This window comes from Balaenoptera physalus, assembly GCF_965194825.1.
Source record: "Balaenoptera physalus genome assembly, chromosome: 4".
NCBI lineage: Eukaryota > Metazoa > Chordata > Mammalia > Artiodactyla > Balaenopteridae > Balaenoptera > Balaenoptera physalus.
Genome location: NC_138891.1, coordinates 115671525 through 115697630, shown reverse-complemented (window position 1 = coordinate 115697630; position 26106 = coordinate 115671525). Strand labels below are relative to the sequence as shown.

Sequence of the window (26106 nt, the reverse complement as noted above, 5' to 3'; positions counted from 1 at the left end):
TATTGACATGGGAACCACATTATTACACCATTGGCCACAGCAGTGAAATTCCACATAAGGCAGTTCTGTCTTGGATCCCGTCCAAGGGAATAGAGCCAGTGGAGATCCAAAGGTGATCTTACCTCTGAGGCAGCCCAGGCGTGTGGGCTCTAAGGGCAGCCGTGCAGAAATGCCCCTGTGTATTAATAATAATCAGGCAAATGCAACTTCTGGAGACTAAAGCAATGAGATGGACAAAAGTGGAACATTGAATCCTGTGATGCAAGAAGCATATCATTAAAGGTTGTGCCACATCATTCAGAAATAATCCTAGTACGGGCAAATGTGGGATGCCGGCTGGTGTACAAACAGAAAGACTGTCTTTTTTTTATGTGGGGGAAGGCAATGGCTTGTGCAAAAGTGTGTTCAGTGTTTGAAAATTTTTGGTTTTTTGAAGAAAATTCTGTGGGCAGTGATCTCTTCAGGCAATATTCTTGATGTGGGAATAAGATATATACATGGATATATATGGCTATGTGTGTGTGTATATATATATATATATATGGATATGATATATATTTCCTATGTGTCTCCTATTTATATGATATATTTACAAAAATGGCCACTCCTCCCCTAGGCTGACCTGGGACTTCTCCTCAATCCTTATTGGACAGACCCCAGTACTAAGATAGCTTTAGACACTCTAAATATTGGCTAAATAATGTGACACTCGTATCTTCTACTTAAGAAATAACCTGCCCTCTAGGAGCCAGAACTAAACCTGAGGTCTGTCTAAATCCAGAATCTATGCACTATCTGCTTAGATCCTATGTTTAAATATTGTTTGTGGCCCATCTTTCTAATTGTATGTTCATTGATACAAGTTAATCATAATGAAATAGTGTTTCAAGCTAGATTCCAGCAAAATTTAGAAGAGTGAAAAAAAAGCTAACATGTCAACCTGCAAAATGTAAAGTGTAAAGCAGAATTCCTCATTGGAGTAAAGAGCAACCCCTAAAATCTGTCTCTTGCTGTTGTGAGAGTGATTAAATGCCACCTAAAAATAATTTAGTATTCAGGGGTCAGTCCCTTGTTCCTGTTTGGACACTTTAGTTTTCAACCTAATTGTCAGTTGTCTAATTGGTGGCAGTTGTCTTCATTAAGAACCATCAGTACATCAAGGTGGAGCTCATTGAGCCTGGCAAAGTCAGACGTTGTGCTCTTATTCATGCCTTTGTTTCCGTGACTGATCATTGGGTGTTTAATACCTTGTTGAGCCCATTGAGGATAATTAAAGAAATCACTTGGTTGTAAACTAATGACAACAGATATACAACCTCCTCCATTGCCTGATTGCTGATAGACTTTAGACAGTGGCTGTATTTTCACTGCGAATTGTGTTTCATTGTTTTTGTACATTTGAGTTCAAACTTCACATAGTAGACATAAATGCTGAGGTTGGTGAATGTGTGTTAACTACATTGAAGCTACTACAGTCTTTTTTCTTCTTATTTTTTTTTTGCTAATTATCTCGCAGGGAATGTTTAGAAATTAAATTAAGGTGCTTATTTACTAGGTGGTATTTCGTTATTTTACATTTAAAGGTACTCATAAGTAAAATAGAAAAAAAATCAGCCTGATTTTATCAATGCCTGCATCATCATTTCAGGATTCATGTGACAAAGCTGTTCCATAGGCCTGATTTCAGTGTGGGCAGTTTAGATACATTTATCAAGTGTAAGCTACCTCAGTAAGTAAGGGTTCTGCATCTCATTTTTTCCCCTGCAGTCAACATATTTTTTCAAACTTGCAGTGAACTCAGAAAATGGAGAAACACAGCCAAGTTTTAATACAGTAAATGATGTTCTGGCACCTTTGACTATAAATCAGTGTTGCAAAGACATCGTGGCAGCATGAGTAAATGCTGTCCAAATAAATGCCGAGCCTTGGCATGATGGTTCAGAGTTTTGTGCTTCATCGTAAAACTCACAAGGCAATTTGCTTAATCCTGGCTGCATAAGCTGGACTTAGAAAAGTGCAATTTGTAATTCAGCTGGCTGAATAAATGGATTTTTACTGGCCAAGGGAGTGAAAAGAATTTAGAGCACTCTGTGAAAGTATGAGAAGATTTAGCTGGCTAACCTACTTCTTTGTTTGCTTAAAGGAAAGTTACACCTAGCTCTCTAAAATCCGAATATATTTTTCTAGGTATAGAATGATGAGGGAAAGGAATAAGAATGTACTTGGAACTGAGAAACTGTAAGGCTTTTGGAATAATGATAGTGTGAAATTGAGCCTAGAGAGGGATGGAAGTGAGCAGTAGACATAAAGTGAGAGAAAGAAGGAAGAATCCACAGGAATCTGTGCCTAAGTGGATATGAAAGACATTGAGGGGTTAAACCCTACAACTAAGACTTTTAGTATTAGGGACCTGAAGAAAGATGGAATTATGTCAGGAAGAAGAGAAGGATGAAGTATGGGACAGGAGAGAGGGGTGGGATCCACTTTGAGAGATACAGAATTTGAGGTTATGAATGAGCATTCAGTAGGCACCTGAAACAAGCCTAGAGCTTTCCTCAGCTGGAGATACAAAACTAGAGATTTGGCTCTTGTTGTCATAGAAATGATACCTGACACAGTGAGAGGGAATGAGTCCCCATACACTGAAGAGAAGAGCGGAGGTCTTAGGAGGCCTTAACTATTGAGCCAGAAATTATTTGACTTAATTCAAACGTCTAGTTCAGTAGTTTACATGTAACTCAAAGATTTTTTCGCGCTAGTGATAGAAATTTATAACAAAAGTACCCAGTAACAATGTTCTGTATTTTTTAAATGTCAACAACAGTTTGTATATCTCATACAAAAAAAACCCCAATACAGTTATTATTGCCTCTTTTGAAAGTAGTATACCTACCTGGCATATTATGCAAACATCATTATACTCTTTTAAAATTCATACACCTTTCATTTTCTTCCAGATTTTCCGTTGCTGCTTTTTTTTATAAAATCCAACTTGTCAGAGTTTGATGTATTGAGTACTTGAGTGTAAAAGCAACTTCCTACATTTAAAAAAATAACCACCCTATTCTAAGCTATTGTTATTCTTGTCTTTCACAATTACCATAACTCTATACTTTTTTATTCCTCTGCCTGTCAGCATTTTCTTTCCCTTCAACATAATCCAGAATAATTCTTTGTGTTCCACTTCTTTTGCTTTGTGACAAGAAAGCATTGCATTTTGAGAGTGGCTGGTTGGAGGTTAATTCCATGTCCTTATGGTAATAACCTGGGAAAACCTGGGGGTGATCGGTTTCATTTGATCCCTCATCTGATAAGGCTTCAAAGTAAATGAAATGAGTGGAAAATAACACTTTTCGTAAGTTCTGTAGAAACTGCAGACGTTTTTTGAGAGACCCAAGGAATTGAGTCTCTGATGTATTTTAGTGAAACATAATTCAAGCAGAAAAAGATCATTTTAAAATATTTATAGCACTCCCATTTGCTGCTTTTCTCCATCCAGCAGAAAAACAAGCTCGTTTTTCTCTATGCAGACAAGTTCTTTTAACTGAAAACTACACTCAGTATTCCTGTTGCAGCAATGATGTTATCTGGTGGTCATTTCACTCTGAAACAGAAGACATCCCTTGAAAGGAAATTTTAAGTTTTATTAAATCACTCATTTTTTAAAGGCATCAACAGATAGCATAAATAAAAATGAAGAGAAAGTAGATCCCCAAATGAAAAGTATCCTGATAATTAAGGTAACTCATATTCTTTATCTGCTAGACTAAAGCTACTCTGATTTTCAGTCTAAATTTAACTAACCATTTGTACGCCTTATGACAGAAGTTATATCAAAATCATTGTGATTTACTAAATCAATCTTTTTTTCTTAAAGAGACTAATTTAGATTTACATTTATTTATTATTTTAATGCAATGCATAAAGCGAAGGACAAAATGCTAACTTTGAAATTTTTTGACAGTATGCTGAAGATTTGAAAACATTCAATTCCAAGCCTAAGAACTATTTGCAACTGATTAAACATGGCTTCTTTTTCAGCGTCTTCTGGATCAAAATCTTGTTCAAGGTGTTTTTAGTGGAATAAACATTTCAACAGTGAATTTAGGTGCCTATATTGCAAATACCTCCACAGAAATGTGACGCTGTCACTTCCATTCGGTTTGGTCAACTGTGAAAGCTCATTCACTCTGAGCTTGATTGTCAAAGACAAAGCAATAAGTGTAAGTTGTATTCAGATACCTTTATAAACCTCCTTTACTCTCCAAGGTATAGGCTTCAGAAAAAGAATTACAGCATTGTACAACATCAGTCCATTGTACAACATTAAGAAAAACTAAATACAATATGGCTGTTCCTACTATGCAAGAGAAAATCTTCTCATCTTTGGGATTGCTATACCCATCTTTGACTTGTCTTTTTATTTTTTTTTTAATTGCAAGAGATCTTAGCCTTATTTTAAGGATACATAATTTCACAGAACTATAATTTAGAGACTTCAAGGAAGAAATATGTTGCTTTAAAAGTGAGAAAATGGTTTTATCACCACCGCTTTAAACTACTGGTAAGGGTTAATTTCAGACAGTGTTCTGATAATACTCTTGTTCCCGTTTGTCATTTAACTTCAGTCATATTATTGTGCCCTCAAAAAGATTCTTTTGATAGTCCTTAATTCTCGTTAAATTTATAATGGAAAAGTCACCAAAAAATAGATTCTTCCCATGTATTAATCACGCAGTGGTTTCAAGATTTACATAAAGAAAAATCATCAGTATTGGTATAACCTATTTCAATAAAATATTTAAGGACACACAAAGAATTATTAAACATCGATATTTGATTAAATTCCAATGAATATAATTTGCAGGTAATTTCTTCAGCATGCCTAGACAGTAATGCCTGTCTAAATACTAAAGTCTCACCCATCCAATTTGTCATGAACTACAGTAGAAGTATTCTTTAGTTGCTATAGCTCCACTGAAAGAATAGCAAAAGTGATATATTTATTCATGCATTTATATATAATATTGATTGAGCACCTAATATTTTCATCTTTAGAACTTGATAGTGTATATGGCATACCTAAGGTGCAGAGCTGTTGAAAACATGGAGGCTTTAGGGAAATGTAGGTAAGGTATATTATTCAGAATGACCTTTGATTTGGTAGGTAAGAACAGGCAGTAGTAGAAAATCACAATAGAGAGATAGGCAGAAACTATTCTGTTTTTGTATTTTGAATGACTTATTATTGCATAAAAAAGGCTATATCTTATAGATGGTAGTCTTTAGCTTTATGGGGTCACAAATTCCTTTGAATATAGTGATAGAGGTGATACTAATAAAAGAATTATGCATTATAGTAACACTAATAGTAGTGAACATTCACTGAGTGCTTCCTGTGTGCTCAGCACATGGAAAAATCTCATGTAGTCTTCACAACAATATTAGGTTGGTACTGCTATGTTTTATAGATATGGAAACCAAAGTGTGGAGAGGGTAGGAAACTTGCCTGATTTCATAGTCCTATCTCACACTTGGACAAGAGCAATTGCAAGTCAGAGTCTTCTTAAAGACAGAAAATCTGTATTAACTGTCAAAGATCTGCTTTGTTATTTCTTAAAAAGTACATGCACACGTGCACACAAAATTTTACCCCCAATATCTGAGGTGTCATCCTCTATTCCACATAAGGTAATCCATGGTTTAAGAACCATATTTAAGAAGATGATGGTGTAATGCAATGAGATTTCATATGTTAGGCCAAATTGCAGTTGGATGTCAGTTGGAAATGAACAAGTCTAAAACCAGTCATTGTGTGTATGACTTGGAGACGATGCAGCTAATACATTTGGCTCATGACAGCTATAATTTGGGGGGTAATGACTTGGCCATTATTCTTTAAAGAAAGTTTCTGGATTGTATTAACATTCTCAATACTGTTTTAAAAAGCCTTAGTTACTATACAGTAAATGACGTTTGCAATTTTAACTAGGGTTATTGAATCTCAATTTAAATTTATAATAAAACATTTCAGATAAGAGGAAAATATGTCGAGTTTTAGGCAAATTTATCAGAAACTAAATATTTAACAGAGCTTATTAGCACAGGTGTAAAGTATCAGTGCTAGTAGGAATGGTGTTTTCTGACACTGACCCTGGGACCTTTGACTCTGCAGTTACTAAGATTAATGCTACTGCCACAGCATTTTCAGAATATATTGCTTAGGAAATAGAATAGAAAGCCAAAATGTTATCAGTACATTAGGAGTTTATGTAAGGAGAATGCCCTTTTCTGGAGTCTCCACCGAATAAATATTGATAGTTTTTAGAAAATTAAACATTATTAAACAATTGAATGAGGTTGGAGATTGTTTCATTGCATCATCTTTTGCAAAGCCAAATGCAATTTTAAAACCACATCAAAATATTATAAATACGACAGTAAGAAGCTAAATTTCAAAGATATCTTCCTGGAATACAGATTGTTTTTGTCACCATAAGGCAAATCTGCATAACCCATGAAAACCTCTGATTTGGTGGCAAATCACTCTTTAAAGAATGACTTCAACCATGGTAAGATGTAACAAATTGATTTGAAATAGTTTTGGATGAATGTCCAGGTTAATACGTTGGCTCCTCACTGAATTGTTGGAAAATGAATTTATAAAGTAGGAAATTAATTTTTTTATTTCTCAGGAGTAAATCACTACTAAAAACTTACTGGAAACTTAGAGACTTGTGGTTTCAAAATTTCTCTTCAGTTTTATATAGATATTCTCATGTGTTTAACCCCTGTTTTTGATTGCTTTCTGCTATTGGTTTTAACTTGCCCAAACCAGTCCTGCCTTCCATCTGGATGCTGGTGTTCTGTCACCTGGCCCCACCTGCTCACAAGAGGTCAGTGGCTCACTGCATTGGATGTAGGCAGCCAGAAAATGAATTACTATGTTAAGCAATTAAAAACTTATGTAACAAGGGCACTGAGTAACATGAGGTGGTGGGGAAACAAACAGGGAAAATGTGTTCCACTTTTAATATTTTCAGTAATTTCTGCTAAGGATACACTGATAAAGACCTGAAATACAGTTGTGAAATTCAGAGAAAAGTTTTATGAAAGCTGCCTTAGTTACCTTATCCTAAAATAGCAGCTACTCACCCTGAATCAGGAAGGAAATTTTAAATATCTTTGACTAAGATTATATTATAAGTAATTGATTAATTGTTTATATTTTAAATAAACAATTTACTTTTAAGATAAGTACCTATGTTTTACCAGTTGGTGTTTGGTTTAAATGATTTGTAGCACCATGTATTTACTGGCAATGTAAGTAAATTTAACATAAATTTAAGAATAAATTCTAAGTGTTACACGAGCTGCTTTTTAAACAGAAGCTTTTAAATCATTGTTAACCTTTGGAGGGTGCTCTAAGAAGGCATTTTGGCAGCCATTGCTTTTTGATAGTAGACATAAGACCTATCAAGGGCAAACCTTTCTAATCTCTACGTATATTAAAAGTATGAACATTAATCTATAGTGTATATCTTTAAAAATTTGCTCTGTGGTAATAAATTTAAATTGCTCCCTATTATCTTTTCCTATGGCTATGTCCATTATGATGTGACAGCCATAAAAAGTGTATCATGTTATAACACAATGAACTTGTAGCAACTTACTCTTCTAGTTGCCTCAGTTTTGGGATGAAGAAATGGTACCATGAGAAAGTTTACGTAACTTGCTTAAGGTCACATACCTAACAAACAATGGCCAAGGAAAAAAGAAGCCAAACCAAAACAAACAAAAAAACCCAATAACTGAAATCTAGTACTTGGGACTTTCTATTTTAGACTTACCCAAAATACGGGTAAGAAGGAGGAGAGATAGAGAAGAAAAAGTTGTCCTGGAAATGGACTCCCAGCTAAGGCAAAGTATTCTAGTCTCAGCTTTGGGGAAAGAAACTTCAATTATTTGCTTCTCTTTTTCTTTCTCCTTCTCAACTCTAAAGTGCCGTTTGGGACAAGAGGGTCTCTGGTAGCTCAATGTTTTGCCTGTTGGACCTGGAAGACTGGGTACATAGGGACGATACTAGGTGCCATATTGTACAACTGAAACTTTCAGAATTAAGGCTGCCAAGTTTGACAAGGAATGTCTTTAATCTTTGTCATTTTCCTTTCACACCCTTGTCCCTTTAGTTTTATGACATTAAAAAGCCATTTAGCACCAAAACAAGGATTAATCTCCAAAATATACAAATAGCTCATGCAGCTCAATATCAAAAAAAAAAAAATAACCCAATCAAAAATGGGCAGAAGATCTAAATAGATGTTTCTCCAAAGAAGCCATACAGATGGCCAAAAAGCACATGAAAGATGCTCAACATCACTAATTATTAGAGAAATGCAAATCAAAACTGCAGTGAGATATCACCTCACACCAGTCAGAATGGCCATCATCAAAAAATATACAAACGATAAATGCTGGAGAGGGTGTGGAGAAAAGGGAACCCTCCTATACTGTTGGTGGGAATGTAAATTGGTACAGCCACTATGGAGAACAGTATGGAGGTTCCTTAAAAAACTAAAAACAGAACTACCATATAACCCAGCAGTCCTACTCCTGGGCATAACCCAGAGTAAACCATAATTCGAAAAGATACATGCACCCCAATGTTCATTGCAACTCTATTTACAATAGCCAAGGCATGGAGGCAACCTAAATGTTCATCAACAGATGAATGGGTAAAGAAGATGTGGTACATAGATATAATGGAATATTACTAAGTCATAAAAAGAAATGAAATTGGGTCATTTGTAGAGATGTGGATGGACCTAGAGATTATCATACTGAGTGAAGTAAGTCAGACACAGAAATACAAATGTCATATGATATTGCTTATATGTGGAATCTAAAAATAGGGTACAAATGAATTTATTTACAAAACAGAAGTAGAGTCACGGATGTAGAAAACAATCTTATGGTCACTAGGGGATGGGGGGTGGATAAATTGGGAGATTGCGACTGACATATATACACTACTACGTATAAAATAAATAACTAATAAGAACCTGCTGTGTAGCACAGGGAACTCTACTCAGTACTCTGTAACGGCCTATATGGGGAAAGAATCTAAAAAAAAAAAGCCATTTAGAATTTTTGTAATAAATAAGTAGTATTTCAGGCCTCAATTTAATTTTGATGTCCTTTCTAATTTAAACTTATTTTTAACACTGCTGTGCTTCCAGAAGAAATGAGAATCTTATAAATGTATTTAGTTCATTGCTAAATTAGATCATCTCCTGAGAGAATTTCAGTAAGGTTCAAATGGATAAAACAGTCTTTGTGTTTTCCAAACATTAGCTTTCTCACCACATCTTATCACATCATAGGACTCCTAGGAAAAAAAAGTTTCTTTTATCCCTCTTCTATTTTCCCCCCTCTGATAAGGGAAGTACACTGGAACTTAATCATTATGAAGAATTCAAGGATGGAAAAGTTCTAAGGACAGACTTGATGGAGTGATTAATTAACTCCATTGCATTACAAATTACATGAGCTCACTAATAAATGTGGACAGCATTAGTAGTGGCACTGAGATATGTTTCTTTCTGTGGAGAAAATTTTGAATAGGATTTATTCTGGTAAAATAGAAAGCAGTAAGGGCTTTAATCCTTTTGAAATCTAGTGTAAAGCGATCAGCCTGGTCCAGCTAAAATTTACCATGCAGAAAAAATTAATAGAAGAATGACCTCAGAAAGGAGAAACTTGTCAGTGTGATTCGTTTTAAGGGGCAAATTTTGGAAAGAATATTTGTAATAGTTTATAGACGGGAAATGTAAGGTACACTGGATGCTTACCACATGTCCTGGTGATCTATATATATGATTTCTTTTAATCATCTAAACCAACTCTTGAGACATTAGTGTTCTGATTTGTACCTGGTAAAAGTGAGGCATAAATATTTGCTGGTCACTAACCCATTCCTTTATTCCTACCACACCACCTCTTTTTTGTGATGGGTCATCCAGCCTTCACTTTTTCATGTTGCACTAGGTACCTCTCAAACTGGGGGAGGGATAACTTCAGGAAGAATCTCTGGTCACACTCAGATCTGGAGTAATCATAGAATATCTTGCTGGCTTTATTTTACTAAACTTTTTGGAAAATATTTTGTTAAAACAAACATACTTATTATGAACTAGGACACAATGTATATTACATACGTTTTTAAGAAAAAGAAAAACGGACACTGCATAGAAATTTTGCTGGAGGGAAAATTCAGAGAAGTTTGAAATGTGTTGCTTAGCTAGATATGCTATCTAGTATGTGAATGAAAAGTAAAGCTTAGTCCAAGAAAATATTATATTCCAACTGAATAAGGAGACAGAAGAAGTTTACTTTCAAATACGTGAAATGAAATCAACAGGTGTTCTCAGTGCTTTATCCTCCTTTATTATATTATGTAATTGAAATCACTTCTGAAAACAACACTTCTGTAGTACTCACTGCAAATGAGTGGTTATTGACTAAATAAAACTAAATTTAAACATATTCACAAATTATGATTTTATACTTCACCTCCAATTCTTTAAAGTTTAAAGCACTAATAAACCATTCAGTTTGCTTTTTATTAAATATTTTACTAAAATCATTACAAAATCATTGTTTGAGAGTCTCTGAGAAGCGGAAATAATCCATTATGTAAATTTGGGTGCTTAGAACATTATTCAAAGATGCAGCTTCATCCAGCTCACTAATTTGGTATTTCTGTGGCGTGCTTACATCTAGCCAGATGTAAGTGCATGCCCTTCTCCTGGTAGGCATGCTATAACTGCAGCTTCTTAGATCCTTCCGCTTGTAACTTCTGATGCATTCTGTTCAATGTGGACCCAAGAATCTTCATTTAAAAAAATATCCCAGGTGATTTTGATGCCGGTAGTCTAAGAATCACACTTTGAAAAAACAAGGAAGATGTTTTCTGATTTTATTACGACTAGAGGCATTAATTTGACTTATTTTATTGAAATCAGTTTTAGAAGGGGTTTTTGTAATTAGTCTTATTGTAGTGTGCATTCTTTCCTTAAGCTTCCAGCATTTTCAGAAGCCTAGTACATTTTGGATGAAAGGCCTTGAGTTCTAATTCTGCCTCTAATAGCTGTTCAATTATGGACAAATCACTTGACTATTTTATAGCTTACTTTCTTGGACAGTAAAAATAAACATTTGGATATTCACCTATAGTACCCTATGACTAATTTACATTGCTTCCTTATAATATCTAAAGACAGTTGAATAAAATGTTTTAGATTAAAATGACTATTTTATTGCACAATTCATAATTAAGATATAAAATGATGTCCAAACTTGCTATTAGCTGCAAGCAAAGTTAGTATTGCAGATAGTAATTCTGATACAGTGCTTAGCGCATCTGACCAAATAGAGATCCTGAATATTTCCCATTACATGAGCAAAATATTATTTTCCTGCTGTTGACGTATTTTTTCATCTGAAATCTGGAGAAAAAAGTTCTATGGTCCTATATAAAAAAATAAACAAACTAAAGTTATTAATGGAAATTGATAAACAGGTGCTCTAGAGCAGGATTGGCAAACTTTTTCTGCAGAGGATCAGATCACAGTATTTCAAGCTTTGTAGACAATATACAGTCTCGTTCTTCCTTCACCTTCTGCTTCTTTTATCCTTCTTCCTCCTCTTTTTTTAACAACATGCTAAAAATATTAAACCATCCTTAGCTCAAGGTCATACTAAAACTGTTTAAAGCAGTGCTTCTCAAACTTTAATGCACATATGCATTGCCAGGGAATCTTGTTAAGATGAGGATTCTGATTCTGTAGGTCTGGGGTTGGGCTGGGGACCCTGTATTTCTTATTTGCCCTTGTATATCAAAGCTTTTGAAGTTAAACTGTTTCATGGCTTTTCATGTGATGAACAGCCCCCTCTACTGTTGGGTTTTGAATCCCCAGTGACTTTGGCTGACAACTCAGCTATCTTTTTTGTTTTTTGTTTTTGTTTTTTAACCAAATAATGGGGTTGTTTTGATCCTAGTACTTTAGTGGCCCTTCATAATTTTAAAGCCTCAGACCTCTTTGGAAATTTGATGAAATCTGTAGCCCCTGTTGCTACTACTCCCTCCTGCCCACACAAGAATACCCATTTTTATACACAATTTCAAAGAATTCACAAACCCATCTAAGGCTTACCCATCTTAAGGGTCACTGCTATAGTTGTGTAATGTCTGAATTTAAGGGAGTTCATAATTAATTCCCTCACTTTTGATAACATCTTAAAATTTAGATTGCAGCTATGTTTTTGCATTTCTCCATATCATTCTATCTATCTAGCTAGCTAGCTAGCTAGCTACCTACCTATATGACTATCAATCATCTATCTGACTGGTACAACCTTTTAACTTTATTTTATGCCCTATTGGCCATTGCTGGCCTGATGATTACATTTAAACTTAAAACTATGAATGAGGAAAATAACCTAACTGTTGGTCAGAATTAACATGAATTGTTACAATGCCTTGTATTAAATTTGTTCACAGTGCCTTTACTTATGCCTTTTTAAAAACTACTTTATTGAGATATAATTCATACATACTTTACTCATTTAAAGTGTACAATATAATAGTTTTTATTATTTTCATGGAGTTGTCCAACCATCACCATAAATAATTTTAGAATATTTTCATCACCCCCAAAAGATTCTCCAGTCCCCCTTCACCTCTCACCCCCATTACCTACCCTAGGCAACTGAAAATCTATTTTTGTGTCTATGAATTTAACTATTCTGGACATTTCTATGTAGGTGGAATCATTTTGTGACTAGCTTCTTTCACTTAGCATAATATTTTCAGTGTTCACTTATGTTATAGTGTGTATCGGTGCTTCATTCATTTTTATTGCTGAATAATATTCCATTATGTGGATATATAACGTTTATTTATGCATTCATCAGTTAATGGACATTTGGGTTCTTTCCATTTAAAAAAATTATTATGAAAAATGCTGCTATCAATGTTACAGTTTTTGTGGGGACATAAGGTTTCATTTCTCTTGGGTATATACCAGGCAGTGGAATCGCTGGGTCATATGTTAATTCCAAAACTTTTTGAGGAGCTCCAGATAGTTTTCCGACGTGGCTGTACCATTTTACATTCCCACGAGCTATGTATGAGGCTCTCAATTTTTCAACGTCCCAGACAATACTTGTTATTTTACATTTTTTGGATTATTGCCATCCTAGTGGATGTGAAGTATATCTCGTGGTTTTGATTTGCGTTTTCCTGATAGCTAATGATGTTGAGAATCTTTTCATGTGCTTACTGACCTTTTGTCTAACGTTTTTGGATAAATGTCTATTCAAATCCTTTGCCCATTTTTAAATTCGGTTATTTGTACTTTTATTTAGTTGTAAGAGTTCTTTATATGTTCTAGATATTAGTCCTCTATCAGATACATGATTTGCAATTTTTTTCTGATTCTGTGGGTTGTTTTTCCTTTTCTAATGTTTTTTTCAAGAACAAATATATTTGTTGCATGTGATTTTGGTGTCATATTCATGAAGGTTTTGACTAACTCAAGATCATAAAAATATGCTCCTGTAATTTCTTTTAATTGTTTGATAACTTTACCTCTTACATTTAGGTTGTAGATATTCTTTTGAATTTTTTATAACAGCGGAGTAAAGCTACTACAAGAATATCCAAATGCAACAGCACTAGAATAGTTTACGTATGTTATAGTGATAAATGAGTAAAATTCTCTGAGTGCTATTGGACATGTTAGATTCTAAATCTTATTGCTAAAGAGTTTAGATGTTTTGCCTCTAATTCTCTTATTAGTCTATTATTCTATATTTTATTTAATAAGTGTTAGTGTATTTCAGGTCCTGTTCAGGCCTTATCCAGGCCAAACTGCCTAATAAGGCGGAGAACTTTTTGATGTAGAAAATAGCACTCTAAAAACATGGACAGTTAACTTGCTTAGTTTTAATAATAGAACAACTTTGGCATTAGAGAGAATGTAGATGATTGCATATGGAAGATTAGAGAAGAGCAAGGAAGGTATCCAAACAAGATGACTGTGGCTACCGTATGTCTGTTACATGAAAAGTGACATATAACTCTTGGTGCATTTTAGTATCAGTTTCTATGGCTATGTGTCCAGACCTTTACATTTGGGAATATGCTACTGATTTGCAAGCTATGATTAGTTATTCATAATTAAGTACTTTGGGATCTTATTTGATTATTACTTTTAAAAATAATTCTTACTTTTTATATTCTATAAATTCCTCATTTGTGTTAGGGCCTCAGTACTTACAATATATAACCTTCTTTATTATTGTGATGCAGGTTGTGATTTTCTGTCCATATTTAAATGCTTTGGGTCTCTTTAGTTCTTTTCTTAAAATTTTGACCTGTGTAGTGTAAATTACTCTTGCTTTAGGTATCTAGCACTTGTAATGTATAAGTTCCTTCTTGCATCTGATGAGCTAACAAATGGTAATCAGCAACCTTTAAAAGTTAATCCTCTTCAGAAAATGTTCATTCACTACCAAATTAAATTCCCTTTATTAAATTCAAATACAAATTTTAAATTAATATTGAAAGTTAACTGGAATCACATTGATGAGTAAATATTACTTCTGTTTATTGAACAGAAATGTGCCAATATTGGGTGATTGGTTGGAAAATTGTAAGAGCTTTTAAAAGCTCGTATGTAGATTATCATTATGTCTCCAGACAGAGTTCTCTCAGCCGTCTCCTTTAGAATTATTTGCAGCAGCTGGTAGGACCTTTCCACAAATAATGGCTTCTGACACTTCATAAATTAAAATATTCAAAACAGTACATTATGTAAAATTTTCATCTTAAAATACCAAACAGGTCCTTCTCTTCCTATTTCTTCTAACTTTTAATGGCCCCGTTTTCATTGTAGCCACAGGAAAGTTATTGGTACCTGTCACTCTTCCTTACTGTGTGGAATACCAAATTCTGTCAAGTGTTTATTTTACGGTATAACTTATATCTTCCTTCTTTTTTCTACCTTAAGTGTCTCAAGGTCAGGTTCTTTTTATTGTTCTCTGGGATATAGAAGTAACTCTCACCTGTCTTTTTTGCCTCCATCGCTATCTATCTTTTACTGTACAGACCAAAAGAATCTTTCTAATACACAGATGGTCATGTCACTGCTCCCTCAAAATCAGTTAGCCATATGGAATAAAAGTCACACTCCTTAGCGTGGTATTTTAAGCCCTTTTGTCTCCGGCTATAAGACTGCCTTTTACCCTCACCTGCCACGTTAACTTCCTCCCTGATTATGAAATGTATTATACATATATTGTCATTTCTCTGTCCTTTTGCTCATGCTGTTTCTTCATTCTGAATGTCTTTCTCCTTCTGTTGACATATTATTTTCATTCTTTACAACTCAATTTAAATGCTACCTTTTCGGGGGAAGCCTCTCACTGTGCTCTAGTTAGAGTTGACATTACTTTCCCCGATCTTTTCCTGTAATACATTTCTTGGACCTCCATGCAACACTTATTTCAACATAGTGATTTAACCTGAGTTCCTCAGTCAGACATACCTGGATTCAAATCCTGCCTCTACTGCTTACTTCTTCCACAGTCCTGGACAATATATGTCATTAAACTTCTCCCTCATCTGTTAAATTGAGTTACTATTTGTACATAATGTTCAGGTCTTTTTTTGTGTTGACTCTGATAGCACAATGCAGCGTGATAAACGTTTTCTATGTGTGTATTTTAGGCACTTGTCCACTTGGCTTTCTCCCCTAGTACATAGTAAGTAAGCACTTTGAAGACAGGAAATTAACCTTACTCATCTTAGTACCCGTTGCAACTTACTGGTTCCAAAAGAAAATTTCATGCTTATTTTTATTTGTCCTGACTCATGGAACATGTTAAACCTAACTCATTAGAATTAACATATTAATTTATTGCTATATTGTCTTGTTCCACAAGGGACTTGGAATGACTTACGAGATGCATAAAGAACAAAAGACTGAAACATAAATAAAATAGTAGTAAGTGCAGTTTGAATGATTGAATAGTTTAATTTTATCAATGTGAACCTCAGTGAAACAAAAGCTATAGATAAGGAATGTTAAAGCTTGTCTTCATTCTGTCACATTTGGTAGGATCTCGTCTTCGCCAGGAAGACTTTCCCCCGCGGATTGTGGAGCACCCTTCCGATGTCATTGTCTCCAAGGGAGAGCCCACCACGTTGAACTGTAAGGCCGAGGGCCGGCCAACGCCCACCATTGAGTGGTACAAGGATGGTGAGCGGGTGGAGACTGACAAGGATGATCCCCGGTCCCACAGGATGCTTCTGCCCAGCGGATCCTTATTCTTCTTGCGCATTGTGCATGGGCGCAGAAGTAAACCTGATGAAGGAAGCTACGTGTGTGTTGCAAGGAACTATCTTGGCGAAGCAGTGAGTCGAAATGCATCTCTGGAAGTGGCATGTAAGTAAACGTAATGAATCTCATAAATGGCATGCGCTTTTACTTTGATTTTTTTTTAATAAGCTTTGATTTGTTCTCATAGATGCTTAATACCTATAGAATAAAACAATCAATACTCTCTGCATAATTTTACTTTGCCTTCTCCAAAGAAAGCTCGTCAAAATAATGTATAGCCAAGGTGTTGCAATAAATGTATTTATATTGAAGCAATGTGGGTATTATGATACCCAAGCAAGGCGGTGATGATGCTGGTTGTATTTAAAATTTGAATTATTAATGAGAGATATAATAAAATATTAAGGTTGGCGATGTTAAAATAAAAAGTTTATGTGTAACATGGCATCAAATACAAGGTATAAATTCATTATTGTACCTATTCCTGTTACCTATTTATATATAACTAATATATATACATATATATATTTTTTAAATCTAACTTTTATTGGGCAACTTTAAAAAGAATATACTCTTTAGGTTATATTAACTCTTTTACTTCCAGGCTAAATTCAGGGATCATTACCCTAGGCATGCAGGGGAAAATATACCAACAACAGCAACTATATTTTTTTATCAAAAAATTCATCAGAGAAGAGAACTGATTTCTATTTAGGGACAAAATGTGCATATAGAGGAAGGTCTTGCTCAGTTTTGGTAATCAGCAGTAGCTAAGGATTTGTCCTGCCTTTGCCACTTAAAAATATATTTATTTATTAATCAGGTAGCCCAAATAGCACCAGTAAATCAAGGCATCAAGGCTTTGCATCTGTTTGATCATTGAGTCCATAACTTTGTTTTTCTGGATGGTTTTCCAGAACAAATTTCAAAATATGTTAGATTTGTTTTCTGGTTTATAAGTGAGGATTTGGTGTCATAATTATTTTGGTATTCTCTATTTTGAAGGAATACTTTATCAAGAATTATTTGTGAATAAGATGGCAATAAGTGAGCTTAAAAAAAGTTTGTGCTCTTCAACTTTCTGCTTGTACCAGTAGGTGTTCATAGGTAAGAGAATTGAAATATTTCAGGATGCATGCGTCTTTTTTATATAGCTGGGATGAGAGTGCTGGATAATAGTTCATGGTCTCATGTCTGCAATTAACTTTGATACTTATACTCACATGCTATATGGTATCACACTAAATTATAAAACTTGTGTATATGTGTATTGAACTTCTCACAGTGTATCATTACCTTTATATATGAAAACATCTTTTAGTAAACAAAATCATACAGTTTCTTATTCAGCTATCACAATGAAAGCTTTTGCTTTTATGCATCCAGTCTTTTGATTTATGCTTTGTACCAAGAAATCTGGAACCCAGTCCATGCTTGAAATGTGTAAGTCCAATAGGAAAAGTCTACAGGAATCCTAAAACCCAAATTTATTATGTGAAGTACTTTGAGATATAAGCATTAGAAAGAACTTTTGCTAGCAATGCCATTTTGCGCCAGTTGCTAGGTAATGTCATTTTTATAACTTACTTCAAAAAGCAGTTAGATTAAATGCAGTTTAGTGAGGTTTGAAATATACACACAGAACCTCAAGAATGCAAATATTCCTAACTGTCCATTTTTATTTTGAAATATCTTATTTCTGGAACATTTCAAACAAATTGAAATATTTCAATGTCAATTCTATTGATTGTTTTCCCCACCAGATCCCATTATAGTAAATATAACATGCATTATTCTTTCCTTTTATAGATAAAATGAAACCCATGATGGTTAGGTGACCAAGACTAAGACAATAAATTAATGGGGAATTCAGGATCAGACCATGATTGTTCTAATTTTCAGTTTGAGAGAATTGTACCGTATTTCGAAAAACGCTCAAATGAAACCTGGCTCATCTTATATAAATAAAAATAAAGAACTTTTAATTAAAAGTTTTTCTTTTATCCACTCAGCAGCAAATAACTTTTTTTTATTTTTTAAATTGAGGTATAGTTGTTGTATAATATTATATCCGTTTCAAGTACACAACCTAGTGATTCACAATTTTTAAAGGTTAAATTCCATTTATAGTTATTATAAAATATTGGCTAAATTCCCTGTGTTGTACTATATATATCTTTGTAGCTTATTTATTTTAAGCAAATAACTATTTTTAATCCTTCACTAACTTTCTTCTCAATATTAAAGTTTATCTAAATTGGCCAGTCATTTTACTGTTAGACAGCTCTAAACTTATCTTTATTCTGATCCTTAGCATTGTTAAAATTGCTCCCAACACACATGCATCTTGTACTTTTATTTAACATAAAGGATTTCTCTCTTTCTTAATTGCATCATTAATAATGAATCAAACTGTTTTAGAGGGAAAATTTTAAACCATGATTTTTTTTTCATGTAATATGACAGTTGCATTTTTCTTTATTTTTGAATCAATGAGCTTTGAGAAATGCTAAAAAATACTTCTGACCTAGAGAGGAAAACAAGAAGGGTTCTAAATTGGATTTAGCTAGTGAATAAAATTCTTTCTTCTAATGCTCTGTCAACAGTTCATGCCATTTGAGGCAACGAAAGATCAAATAATATCCATTTATATGTTGCTCATCCCTTTCGCATTAGCTCATCAGTCTTCTCCATTTCCTTATGTGTTTCATAAAATTTGTTAATATGGAAATTTAGGTCAAAACATTGTGGTTTGTCAATCCTATTGGTAACCAAGGTGTATTTTTATAAAATGATAGGAACCGCTGTGGGTCATATAAATGTCTGGCCTTCATATTTTAGGACACTCAACATAATTCCTCAATTATGGCACATCCATTTCTTCATTTGTTAAAGGAAAGAATGGAAACCTAAAAACACTATGTATTTGGAGAGCTGCAGGTAGCTTGATATGAGGTTGGTGGGCAGTGTAAGTTAGAAAGATAGGCATGTGCTGAATCATAAAATCTAGACTTTTTGTTATGTAAAAGGAGAGTCTTTTCTTTCAATTTTGAAAGAAAATTGAAGATAGGGTTAAAGGGATGATGATTGAAGTTGAGCAGAGTTAAGAAGCTGTCAAATCATTCAGAAAAGAGTATATGTTAGATTTTAAACTGAACAAAAGCAGTGAGGATTAAAAGAAGGAAATAGTTTGAACCGTATTTAGAAATTATAAATTATATCACTTTATGATTGGTTTGGGGAATAGAGGGTGGTTACCAGATGTTTTTGGTGGAGTGACTGTGTATATTATGATACCTACCATCCAAAGGGATGGCAGATACAGGAGAAATAACTCTAGTGAGAACAGGAAAGTGAAGTCAGCTTGGCTGTATTGTTTGACATACCAATGAAATATCAAGGTAAAAATATGCCATATTCCATTAAGAAAAGAGCTTCTGGAATTGAGAAGTCTTTCCCAGATGGAGGTTGAAGCCAGGGGAGTAGATAGACATAGATGTGATTGCCCAGGCAAGCTGTGTGTAGGACTGCGATCACTCCCGTTGTTTGGAAACAATATTTAATGGTGGGCAAAGGAAAGAAGTCTAGTTCAGGAAGCTCAGAGGAGGTATTGGAGTGATAGAACGTGGGAAGTGGAGTGACAAGAAAAATAAGGAAATAATTTTAAGAAAGAAAAAGTGGTGGGCAATGCAAATGCCACGTGGTGGTCTAAATAAAAAGTATCTGTGGTCTCTAGGGGTGGAAAGAAAGCACCGCAGCTGAAGAATGAGTAGGTAGTGGAGTTGGAATGGCAAGTGCTGCCTGTTCTTTCAAGAACTCAGGGGCGGTCAAAATCGGTTGAGAATGGATTTAGGTGTATATAGGAATATCTAGGTGGTATGGATGGATAAGTATCAAACAACCTTGTTATAACTTTTATTGTGAAATAATTATTGATAAAAAATCTGGAATTTTTGACTCTGCTTCATCTTGATTTTCATTTTTAATTTCAACAGTCTTGCTTTCTGCTGTCATATGATATGAGCAGTTTTATTGATAACCGTCTGTCTTGACTGATTGTATGGAAGTTAGCCTGTTTTTATCATACTCTAGTCATTCTCTTTTTGTTTTATTAAATACAGAGTTCACTTTTATGTAACGGAACAATATAATTGAGGAAAAAACTATTCAGGGCCAATCATTGCAGTGGAGATTTGAATCACTTACACATATTTGCTTTTTTCCCCTGTTGGTTTGGAAAAAAAAAGCAATCCAGAAAGTACTTTTTAGATCACTTTAACTCAAGGAAGGTATTTAGGCAAAAAAGTGATTTTTACATATTTAGAAAACAGAATTGCAGGTTCTACAAGGCACTTGGCACTGAAGAATTTAATACATAGTTTTCCAATGGGACTACCAAGAGAGCTGAGACGTAGCTGGTGCAGATAGGATTTCAGTTTGAACTCCAGGGCTCCCTGTGTTTGGAGCAGAAGGAGCACAGGGGTCCTCACACAGATTGTGGCTGGCTGTGATGCAGCCTGAGTCAGTGGCAGTGCCTAGAGATGGCAGCTGTAGCCCCAGGTGGTAAATATATGACAGCAGCTTGATCTATCGACCAGGGTAAGAGGGGGTTCTGGCCTAAATGAAAATTCATGAAAAATTGATGAAGTCCCCAGATTATTTTTTCCGTTTCCTTTTCTCTGCACTATGCCAGTGCAGAGAGGGGAGATTAAATGAAGTGATGAACGCTTTAGTGGCAAGGAGGTTGTGGTTCAAAGGTCAAGGGTCACTTAGAAACCGGTCTTTTTTTTCCCCTTTCCTTACTTATAAAGCAAAACTAAAACACAAGAACTTTTCAGATTAGCTATGATTTACCTTTGCTTTGATAAAAATAAAATAAAATGGCTAAATGTTTGAAAGTTGGCTTTTGATGCAACTACAAAAGAGAACAGATGTGGTTCATAATTCAGTTGGGGAACTAGAAATAGATTGAATTCCATGACTGCAGGGTGATTTCTTTTCTTTTCTTCTTCCTTTTTTTTCCTTTTTGTTTCCATGTATGAAGACCCATGCCTCAAGAAAGTCATTTAGAGAAGGAAAAGGTGTTGCATTATTTATGTCACAGATTGCTAGAATAGCAAAGCTATGGAACGCTCTACAAACATAATGATCCTGCTTTAAATCCAAAACTAAATTGATGTTTTATCTGTACAAGGAAGAAAGGTTATAGAAGGAGACTGACTTTAGTAACAGAGGTCACAGGTGGCATTAAAAATGAACACAAGGTGAATTGTTTCATTGATATTTCCAAGTTAATAAATATGTAATTTTTTTCTTTTTCTTTTTTTACTTTCAGCTGTAAATGAATGTTATCCAGGCAAAATACCTTTATGCTCCAAAAACACATGAGATAAATTAAATTGCAGAAAAGCCTGAGCCATGGAGAGCTTTTTTAAAAAAATTACTTTATTGAGATATGGTTCACATATAATTTACCCATTTAAAATGTATAATTTAATGTTTTTTAGTGTATTCACGGGGTTGTGCAGCCAACACCACAATCTAATTTGAACATTTTTGTCACTTATAAAGGAAACTCTATACCCATTAGCAGCCAATTCCCATTCTCCTGGAACCCTTCTGCTACATCCGTAAGCAAACACTAATCTACTATCTTGTCTCTATATATTTGCCTATTCTGGACATGTCATGTAAATGGAATCATACAATACATGGTCTTTTTTGACTAGCTTCTTTTCCTGAGTATAATGTTTTCAGGAGTAATCTTTGTCGTAGCATGTATCAGTATTTAATTTCTTTACACTGCTGAATAATATTCTATTGTGTGGATATACCACATTTTATCCATTCACTCATATGTTGATGGAAATTTGGGTTGTTTCCATTTTTTGTCTATTACGAATAATGCTGCTATGAATATTCTTGTACAAGTTTTTGTGTGACATATGGTTTCATTTGGGTATTCTCTTGGGTATATATCTAAGAGTGGAGTTGTTTAGTCATATGGTAACAACTTTTTAAGGGACTTATAGGTAACTTTTAAGTGTAGATAAAAATATTTATTAGTGTTATTGAATTAACTGTATCCAACTCCCCTCTTACTACAAGGCACAGCTAGAAACATTGCCAGTATTTGATAAATATTATTGACTGGCTGGCATGTTATACTTCCTTGTTTTATATGTCCATATTTTAAGATAAGATTTAATTAATTAAAAATATAAAATAATTAACTCTGTAAAGCCACTGAATGGTCATGAAGTTTCTATTTTTTTCTTTGACCTAGTTATTTAATTCAAGTAGGTATGAGTTGATGAAATAAATTCTGAAGTCACTTCCCCTTATAAAACTTCTTACCAAACCATGTTGACTTTGGCCCCAATTAAGTTGGATAGTCTTGCTATTTGAATCTTACTTCACTTTCTGCCACATTTTTATTTGTCCTGAAAGAGGACAATATTCTGGCTTCTCAGGAGCTGACATTATCTTTTCTGAGAATAATTGACATAACCTTTCCTGTTCCCAGGTTATTTTTCCTTTCAAAGGTCTTAAAGTTTGTTTGTTTGTTTGTTTTTCTTTCATTTACTAGGAAGGTTTAGAATAAGAAATTAATGGTGATTATAATAGAAGTTGACTAAGTAATTCCAGGAGTAGGGAAACAAAGAACTGCTATCATGACTCAACTTTCCTAAAACAAACAAATATATCTATTTAAATGCATAAGAGGCAACTAGTCAATTGGAACTGATAGTCATAGATTTGACTAAGAAGAATATAAGAGCTACTGGCTTTTTCATGATTCCTCTGTTTGTATTTCTACAAATTTCAAGAGAGAATGCAGAGAATTTTGGGGGAGGGTATACAGACAACCACTGAAAAACACTCATACCTTAATGTACTTGGGCCATGTTATGCACTAAATTGTATCCCCCCCAAATTCATATACTGAAGCTCTAATCCCTAGTACCTCAGAATCTGACTGTGTTGGTAGATTGGATCTTTAAAGGAATAAATTAAAATACAGTTGTTAGGGTGGGTCCTAATCTATTCTAACTGGTGGCCTTATAAGAAGAGGGCATTTGGACACAGAGACACCAGAGATGCACACGCACAGAGAAAAGACCATATGGGGACACAGTGAGAACGTGGCCATCTGCAAGCAAGGGGAGAAACCTCAGAAGAAACTAAAACCTCCAACACCTTAATCATGGACTTCTAGCTTCCAGAACTGTGAGAAAATAAATTTCTGCTGTTTAAGCCACACAGACTATGGTATTTTGTGATGGCAGCCCTAGCAAATTAATACAGGCCATTTGTCTTACAGTAAGAGTAACCACTAGTAAGAGACCATATTAAAAAAAAAACATAATGATTTGAATCAAATATTGTTTGTGCTCTGTGGATTTGTACTGCCCTGCATCCACAATGTTGGCCCGAGGCTGTTTTGAAAGAAATCTGTAAACTCAATTGAAAGTATTATAAACTGTGAATGTATGGACATAGAGGAATCAATCTAAAACATCTTTAACTAGAAAGAAAAGACAATAGCAAATGTTTTGGTATTTTTTTGGTATTAGAGAACAGTGTTAGAAGGTACATGAGTGTGCACACGCACACATCTGTGTTACTTGGGGTGTTTTGTCGGTGTACCTTTAATTGTGTAATACTCCGTCAAATTCTTTCATATACAGGTCTCTCCTTTAATCTTCACAAATGAAGGTGTGAAATTGCTATGCCTGGAGTACATGTTTGAGCTTATGAACTATTTAAATATGTGTAATGCTGTATTTTGATATCAGGTTTCTGTTAACTGTATTAACTGTATTCAACCCCTCTCCCTTTACAAGTCTCAAGTTGCCATTCACTAAAATTAGCCTGAATTAACTCGGATTCCAAGGAAAGCACATAAATAAGAGAAAGAGGAATCTTGATGTTCTCTTCTTTTCAAAAGATTATTTCCAAAAACAGTTTAATCCTGAACTCTGCAAACATGTACATCCTATCCATGGAATGATAGCCAAACATATTCATAGTGATGCTAAGGTGTATTAAGACAAAACTTGTTGAGTTCAGCTCTTGTTTTCAATCTCAGAATTTTTTTCGATATAAGTAAGAAAAGACTATTTATGATTTGGAGGGTTTCCCACCTATAAACCTTCAATTGATTCGATTTCAGCTGGTTTGTAAATATAAATTGATTCTACTGAAAATGTATATAGGTTGACACTGTAGTTAGGAAATGTAATTTTGTGCAGCAACGTGTATGCTTTTCTCTCAAGATATGTGTTTCATCAGAAAGACAGGTCTCCAATTTTCCTTCGTTAGGTTGAATTTGTTTCTGATAATTATAATACACATTGTTTAATTCTGAAGCGGCTCCCACAAGGTTTCTATAGTTACATAAAGGGGGTTGCACTTTTTTCATGCATGAGTCAGTATATATGTTAAGCTCTTTAGAGGAGTACAGAAGTAAAAACGGCAGGTGAAATTTTGTTCAACTCTGGAAATTTCTTCTTCTGTAGAAGTCTGTAACAGCCTGTGACTTAACTGCTAAAGGATGAGAGGTTAGCCTAAGCCTGTTAAAAAACTGATCCTCACAAAGCCTGCAAGCAAGAGTGTCAGCCTGGGTTACAGGAAGCAAGAAAAGTCCGATTGGCCTACGCCATTGGCCCTTTAAGTAGCATCACAAGTAGGGCCTAGAAACTGAGTGTAAAGTAACATCTAAGAAGAAAAGGGCTCTTTTTATCACATATACCTTTTTTCTGATAATCAGGCCATTTTCCGGTCATACAAGTACTTATTATTTATAAAGACAATCATTAAGTTTTTTATGTGATTATCTAACATCTAAGTCTGTACAAAGACTTTGGCACAAACTTTACAGTTTTTATGTATAAACTGTAAAATTATGGAAAGGTAACATGACTATTTTACTTTCATAATGTCGTATTCAATATAGACTGTTACGTATACATATATATATCAACCTGCTTCACTCTCCTCCCTCTTGCTTTTTCTGCTTATTCACATTGAATGAGGGTGTTCAGTGTTTTTCCTTAAATCTATTCAAAGGTCTTTATTGGCTTTCTTAGGCATTAGAAGTAAAAAGCAGCTTAAGAGATCCATGCCTTCAATGGTGCTTGTGTTATAAGTGAGAAGCCTGGGAAGCCTCATCAAGTAACAGCTAACCTTCCACTGTGGTGTGGGGTAAGGGCCCTCAGAAGGACATGCCACAGGCATTAGAAGAAGAAGTGACATCAAATGCTTCTCGATGAATATGAATGGAAAGTGGCCTTAGCAAACTGGAGAGAAGTGTAAAAGCAAAGACCTGAGGCTGTGTGTGATTGGCCAGTGTGGGGAGTAATTTCGATATTTGTTGGATTGGAGAACGTATGTAGGAGAGTAGAGGGAGATAATTTAAATAGGGAAGTAGAGATTGGTCATAATTAAACAAACTGAGGAGCTTGCATGTTATCCTAGAAGACCTGAGGGAGCCTTCAATGTTTTTTTGATTTGGGAATGTTACTTGTAAAGTATGAGAGGGGATATGTTAAAGGCAGTATAAGGTGGATTAGAACATGGAAGAATGTGAAGGTAGGAGATCTATTACAAATTAAGGTATGGTAAGAAGATTGAATTAATTTGATGAATTAAATTGATGCCTGAAAGATAGGAGATGGCATTTCAAAGGAGAATTGAT

At 34.5% G+C, this 26106-nt stretch overlaps 1 protein-coding gene across 12 annotated transcripts in view; it reads left to right on the top strand.

Moving 5' to 3' along the window:
- Positions 1-26106, top strand: part of ROBO2 (roundabout guidance receptor 2) — a 1245885-nt gene that overhangs the window by 721050 nt on the left and 498729 nt on the right. For all 12 annotated transcript variants that reach the window (XM_082460293.1, XM_082460300.1, XM_082460302.1 and 9 more), the window contains exon 2: positions 16185-16511. In XM_082460293.1, the coding sequence (XP_082316419.1) occupies positions 16185-16511 (327 nt within the window). The remainder of the gene's footprint in view (positions 1-16184; positions 16512-26106) is intronic.